The sequence below is a fragment of the Heptranchias perlo genome, chromosome 22 (genome assembly GCF_035084215.1).
Source record: "Heptranchias perlo isolate sHepPer1 chromosome 22, sHepPer1.hap1, whole genome shotgun sequence".
Classification (NCBI taxonomy): domain Eukaryota; kingdom Metazoa; phylum Chordata; class Chondrichthyes; order Hexanchiformes; family Hexanchidae; genus Heptranchias; species Heptranchias perlo.
The window spans coordinates 12,320,551-12,327,309 of NC_090346.1; the positions used below are offsets into that span (position 1 = coordinate 12,320,551).

At 41.4% G+C, this 6,759-nt stretch overlaps 1 protein-coding gene across 1 annotated transcript; it reads left to right on the top strand.

Annotated features, from left to right (window-relative positions):
• The first annotated feature begins 1,082 nt into the window (after nt 1–1,082).
• Nucleotides 1,083–6,368, top strand: uncx (UNC homeobox). Its single transcript, XM_068003669.1, has 3 exons — nt 1,083–1,439; nt 2,366–2,541; nt 4,945–6,368. The coding sequence occupies exons 1-3, from the start codon at nt 1,184–1,186 to the stop codon at nt 6,004–6,006; spliced, it is 1,494 nt and encodes a 497-aa protein (XP_067859770.1). The 5' UTR covers nt 1,083–1,183; the 3' UTR covers nt 6,007–6,368.
• The last annotated feature ends 391 nt before the right edge of the window (nt 6,369–6,759 follow it).

Below are 6,759 nucleotides of genomic sequence, written 5' to 3' on the forward strand. Positions count from 1 at the left end.
ACTTTTAAAATGCTGCCGCCCTTCTATGAAACCATTTGAACGAATTGGTTTTAATGTTTGTTTTATTTCGCTGGTTTTTAAAAAAAAAACAATGATTCTTTGTCTAATTGTTTTTTCTCTCTCTCCTGTTGTCTGCAGCTCGGCGGTTGAGAGCGAGTTTAGAAACTTCAATGGGGAATATAATTTAATTAGAACAAAGCGGGACTCAGGCTCATTACCATTAATCACCGGTTCAGAGAAAGTGGCTGATTTTTTTTTGCAATGGAAAGAAAATAATGAAAAAAATGACTCCTTGCACTCGTGCACTAGTGTGACCTGTGTTTAATTAGCACCGTCCTGTGATTAATAATTCAATATTTACTTATTGTTGTCGATATTTTCAATAAAGAACGAATGGCAGTTTTAAAGATTCCTCCTTTTTTTATATATAAGGCACCGTCACGATAGCTTTAAATATTCGCAGTGACGGAGCAGTCTAGAGCAAACTCCGAAGATGAAATATCATGTTCTTTTAAATGCATTGTGACAGCTCTGGAAACAGCAGCTGATGAATCCTCTATTATCCGATCAGTCTATTTGCCGCTCAATGTGTCTCTGTAATTGGCCCGACATCAGTTTAAAAGCTGACCGAGGAAATCGTTCTCTCTTTTGAAAAAAAATCTTGGACAACACGATGGTCAATGTTTGGGAGAGAGAGAGAGAAATCTATTAGTGTGTGTTGTATAGGGGGTGCAGAGAAATTGCATATGTTTATTCTGTACCCTGCTTAGTATTTAACCAGGTACCAATCAACCTGCGGGAGCCTGGGCCCGTGCTCGTCAAATCCTCCTGCATTGTTTTGACAGCTCATATATTGTTTATTGAGGTGGATGTCATGTATAATTAGCGATCGATATGAAACGTTTTCAAGCGGTCTTAATACCCACTGGTACCAACACACACCGACTATACGTCTTTGACGTCAGACGCGATTAACGTTTCTTATTGGTCCCAAATTCCCAAAGCCTGGGCTAATTATTGGATCCTTTATGTTCATAAAGTAAAGACACATCCTCCCCGTCCACTAGCATGTCAACCGCTTTTCTACTTTTCCTGCATACATTTTGAAGTTCACCCAAATCCTTTAAGTGCAAGCATTTTTTTTCTCTCTCTCTCTCCCTGGCCCCTTTCCCCCTGCAGGGAGATGATGGATAGCAGAATTCTAGAGCACCACCATGCTCAGTTTGGAGGCACCTTGGCCAGTATGGTGGGATTCCACTATCCCCTTACTCATCACCATGTGTACGAACTCGCAGGGCACCAGCTCCAATCTGCCAACGTTCCTTTCACCATAGACGGATTACTGAGCGGCTCCTGCACGGCATCGGTGGTCAACCCGTCTTCTCTGATGCCTTCGGCTTGTAACGTGAACGGGGAGAGCCAGTCCTTCAAACTGTCAGGTAAGAGAGAGGGAGAGAGAGAGAGAGAGAGAAGGAGTGAGAGTAAGAGAGAGAGAAAGTGTTCGGGCCTCAAGTCAGGCCAAGAACGAGACCTGCAGGTTTGCCACAGAAAAAAAAATACAGAAACGCCAAACATAATTATATTAAACAGCAGAAACCAATTAAAAATTAATAATAAAAGGGGGAACGATTTATTCCAAAAACGAAAAAAGTAGTTTAACATGAGAAGGAGTACAATAGCCCAGGTAACTGTTATGCATGGACTGTGTGTATAAGGTATTTTGAAAGTACCTAGTACGTTAGTTCTGTGCTGTGATCCGGTGATGCCCGGGATGTGTTGGGGATCGGTTGTGTGTTTTTGTGTGGAAACATGGACTTGTGCGTTCGTACGCTCTACAGCCGTGGGAATCGGTAAGTCGATGCTGTGGGAACGAAGCGTTCTTTGCCCAGGTCTGTGCCTGTAAAAGCTGCACATATTGTTTTCATCAAGCTCCCTCTCTTTTCTCGCTGGGAGAGACACTGCATCGATCCCGACTCAGATGCAAACGCCTTAAAACCGTTAACAATACACTGGGACAATGCACCTGCATTTTAACAAATTCAAATACTGTCACAAGTCCCATGCAGCCAGTATCAGTTGTTTAATTCGGGTTATTTGCAGAGTGTGATGAAAAAAAACTTTACTCTTTTTCCGCTCCTGCAATAAAAATATTGCACAAATATTTAATTTGTATTAATATCGTGGAAAGGAGTGCAATTTTGAAAGAAATAGGACTCAGTTTGCAAGGCCTTTGTAGATTGTGATGTCTCCTATTTCTTTATTCACCATCCAGCGACGAATTGTTCTTACTGTTCGTTTTTATTTTATTTATTCTGATCAATGTTTCTTTTCTTCCACCTCTTTTTTAACCCCTCTCTTGTCACAGACGTGTCGGATCCCGAAAAGGACACCCCCGGCTGTAAACGGAGAAGGACCCGGACAAATTTCACCGGCTGGCAGTTGGAGGAATTGGAGAAAGCCTTCAACGAGAGCCATTACCCAGACGTGTTCATGAGAGAGGCGCTGGCATTACGCCTCGACCTGGTGGAGTCTCGGGTTCAGGTAAAAAAATATTAAAATAAAAACACACATACACACACATTATAACAAGCCCAACTGGATAAATCCAGCTGACATTATCCAGTATTTACAAAATGTTGTGACATTTTACAATTTGAATGGGCTGCTGTCAACGTCTTTAGATTCATATTTTTCACATTGAAATCCGTTTCACTCCACGATTTATTTTGTAATTATTTCCTTATTAAATGCAGTTAAAATTGATGTTAGAATGAGAGTTTAACAATGGAAAAACAACAATAATGCATTATAGACATAGACTACACTCCAGTTTACAAAAAAAACATGATTTGCTCATCTCATTTGCCTCTGATAGGCAGTCCATAAATGGTTTTCTATTTTTGTATTTTAGAAAGTCAAGTGTTGGTGTATAAATGTAAAAAAAACCTTTACTTATATGGTAAGGACGAGGGGTTAAAACACACAGCTAGGCTCTGAGTGTTCTGCACTGAAAATGTCTGGTGTTGACAATGTGTTACTTTTTGCTGTAAGAATTGCCGCGAGCTGCTGTGTTTACCTCTGAGGGGCTGCACACAAACTCTTAAATAGAAAGCTGTGTAAACAATGTATTTTAATGGGAAGAAGCGGTCTAACATTTAAATGGGAGGATGGGAATAATCAAAATCGCACCCTTTTCCCAAAACTTGCAACAGGCTGGGTACTGTATGCATAAATGTATATATGTTATTTTTTCTTGAAACAATCTTTTTAGGTGGAAATGTGTTGCAAAAATGTGTTTTGAAACATTGGGAGATGTACAAATCACGACGCACTACAAACTGTCAAAAAAACAGACTAAACAGAGTGTTAAGTTAAATAAATGCGTTTAAAATTATAAATCTATTGTCACAATGAAGAATAACAGGATTGTGGCACAGGTTGAGATGAAATATCAGACCAAAGGCACAGCCGCTCCTGACCCTTCCCTGTTCTTCAGCACTTTATCCAATTTGTTGATGGGTAGTTAAGTGAGGTTTAGATGAAGTCGAGAATGTTTATTTCCCTTAAGACGGTAATGAGCACTTCTCATTGACAGAACAGTTGGAACCGACACAAAGAGAACTCCTTGTAAAACGATTATTGGCCAGTTTAATTCGTGTTTAACAAGGGGGCAGAATAAAAAAGGCACCAGCGATTTTTTGATGATCAGAGTGGACTTGTTTTTTTTAAAAACTTATTTAAAATCTTTAATTTTGAAAAAAAATGCCCTCGGTTGTGTGTAACGAAAACGCGTTGTGTTTATATTTCAATTGCAATTTTCGTGTATGTGTGTGTGTGTGTTTGGAGGGGGTAAAATAAATAAAGGTAGTAATATTGGGCCCTGTCAGGAACTGTGAGGGTGAACGAGTTTATTAATTGTTTCCTGCAAGAGGCCAGAAAGAAAAGGAAACATTTAAGTGCTAAGTTGAAAGTTAGAATTATACATACAACCATTGCATTTTGTTACGAGGAAATGTTCGTTTGTTAATAGACAATCATAATTATTATTTGAGTGTTGCACTCCTTTTAGAACCACCATATCGGTTGCTTTCATTGTACTCTCTCATCCACACACCCCCTTACTGTTTTTTGATGAGATGAGGACTGATAAGTTGAGGGGCGGATTCAAGCTTTGATTGCACCTCTCCACCGCTGGGTTTGCAAAATAAACTGCTTCAGTTGAAATCGCAAAGCATCGATTTAATTGATAGAATTACATGCGAGATTAAATGCAATTCGTTTGTCAATTAACCTAATTCAGGTTTTCGTGTTGATTGTGTAAACAAGATGTTATTTACACAAAGGAGAGGGTGAGGAAAAATAATACGACTCCCAAACTTCCTCTCACTCCAAAGGTACCGGAGTTCGTTCCTGTTCAATCTTTTCCTGGGTCATTTTAAAATAACTTCCAACTATTATTTCCAGTCAACATCCTTGTCTCACAACCTCTGTATGAAGTCCCAACATACACAAACTGCAAGTGATTTTTAAAAAGAGAACTGGGACTAATTTTCTAAAGGTTTTTTTTTGTGAGATGACTGAAATTGGACTAACGGTGGGTTATGATAGTTATAACTTTTGTTAATAAAAAGGGAAAATTGAAATACAGCGTCTTGGTTTGTTGGTGCTGTTAATATTTAAAAACGGGCGTGTTAACGAGTTTTAACAATCGTTTCAAAATGATCTATTTTTTTATTTGTTTTATAATATAAACCCTAACTGGCCATTAAAGTCCGACCATTGGAAGCAGGAGGATGCTCTTGGGCTGGAGATTATACCCTCTATAGTGTAAGGGAATTGACCTGTTCAAACATAGACGAACAAAACATTACAGAAACTTTGCGGAGAGAGAAAAAAATGATGTGAAATTCGATTGTAATGCCATTTTCATTATTCGGTACGTAGGTGTGGTTCCAAAATCGCAGAGCTAAATGGCGGAAGAAAGAAAACACCAAAAAGGGACCCGGTCGGCCGGCTCACAACTCGCACCCCACTACCTGCAGCGGAGAGCCCATGGACCCTGAGGAGATCGCCCGCAGGGAGATGGAAAAGATGGAGAAAAAGAAACGAAAGCAGGAGAAAAAACTCCAGAAATCCCAAAACAAGCTCCTGCACTCGGAGGGAGATTGCAGCATTGCCTCGTCCGGATCCGAGTCGGACAGCAGCGTGGTCCACTTCCAGCCGCGCAGAGAGCAGGTTACAATCCGTGCCGAGCCCGGCCAGCACTCTCCGAATGGCAGCAGGGACCAAACCGAAGCGAACTGTGAGCAAACGGGACAAAAGCTCGCCCACCACCAAAGAAACGCGCCCCAGAATAATCCCAGTAGATCGTCAGATCTGGACTGCAATCGGGATAAACCTCAGAATCACCTGTGTACGAACGGTCGTTCTTCCAACGTGACAAAGTGTGATCAAAAAACCAATCCTTTCAGCGTGGAAAGTCTACTTTCTGATACAACACCGCGGCGCAAACCGCACTTCGATTTCCCAGGCTTACCAAACCCCAGAGCAGTCATTGGGAAAGGACATTTCCTCCTGTACCCCATCACCCAGCCTTTGGGTTTCATCGTACCCCAAACCAGAGTCAGGACACCCCCCATCCAACCTCCATCTCCCTCTGGGCCAGACACAACAGCTCCAGCAACAGACCAGGTACATTCCACTTATCCCGGGACAAACTCACACTCAACACAAACCAGCTGTCCCGGGTCAGATTCAAGCAAGGCACAGGCCAGCTACACCGGGACAACTGCCAACCCAGCACAGACCAGCTACCCCGGGTCAACCCCAAACCCCACACAAGCCAGCTATCCCGAGCCGAATTCCAACCAGCCTGAGTCAAACAAACCCCTGGCCTCGGAGAGTCAAGATGAACTAACCCGACAGAACCCGGACTCTCCCGAGCCAGTAGAAACAAACTGCCCTCGAGAACACATGACAGAGTGCGAAGACGTGGATATGGACTAAACAGAGACTCTAAAGTAACACCACATCTCCGAAGCAGACGCAACAAAACAAAGAAACAAGAAAGAGGGAGGGGAAAGAAGGACCTTTCTCGTATAATTCACTAGATAAACATGTCTTTTCAGTTTATTTAGTTTGTTTGTTTTGCAGGTGGATGTCTGTGTGAATTTTTCACTAACCAGGAGATGCGTTCAGATACAAAAAGATTGCATTAACCCAGCCCAGTTTCACTAAGCGGAGCCAAAACAGTTTATCTTATATATATATACACAGTTAACATCGGTGTCTGGACGCAATGTATAAAACCAAGAATCCTCTCCTCCTCTCATTGTGTAAAACCCAAACAAATGTATCAAATATTTATATATGATGTAACATTTTTTTATAAATAAAAGTTTCTGTTTAAAAAAAACTGGTTTTGTCTGTGATCCGTCAGTGTTAATATCTGTACAGGAGCCGAGCTGCTCTGGTAGAGTCTGTGTTTGTGTTTATTGCTGTTAGACCTTTATTCATTAAAATGCTGTGAATCTGTGGCGAAGCCGGAGGGGCCGCGGTCCTGCCCGCATCCTGCCGCGTCCTGATATGAAAGTGATTATTTTCCCGATGGCAGCCGAGGTCGGGTTTAGCCCAAAGGGTTATTACACATTACCGATTTTATAGTGATATGAAATCACACAAGTTCCTTCAATAATAGAATTAGCATGAAAAGGCTGGGGCATAAAATTGAAATTGGAAAATAATAGGATGAGATGTGTG

Coding starts and splice junctions, on each gene's coding strand:
- uncx (XM_068003669.1), top strand. CDS start 1,184: ATGATGGATAGCAGAATTCTAGAGCACCACCATGCTCAGTTTGGAGGC. Junction 1,440..2,365: donor CCAGTCCTTCAAACTGTCAG/GTAAGAGAGAGG, acceptor CTCTTGTCACAG/ACGTGTCGGATCCCGAAAAG. Junction 2,542..4,944: donor TGGTGGAGTCTCGGGTTCAG/GTAAAAAAATAT, acceptor TTCGGTACGTAG/GTGTGGTTCCAAAATCGCAG.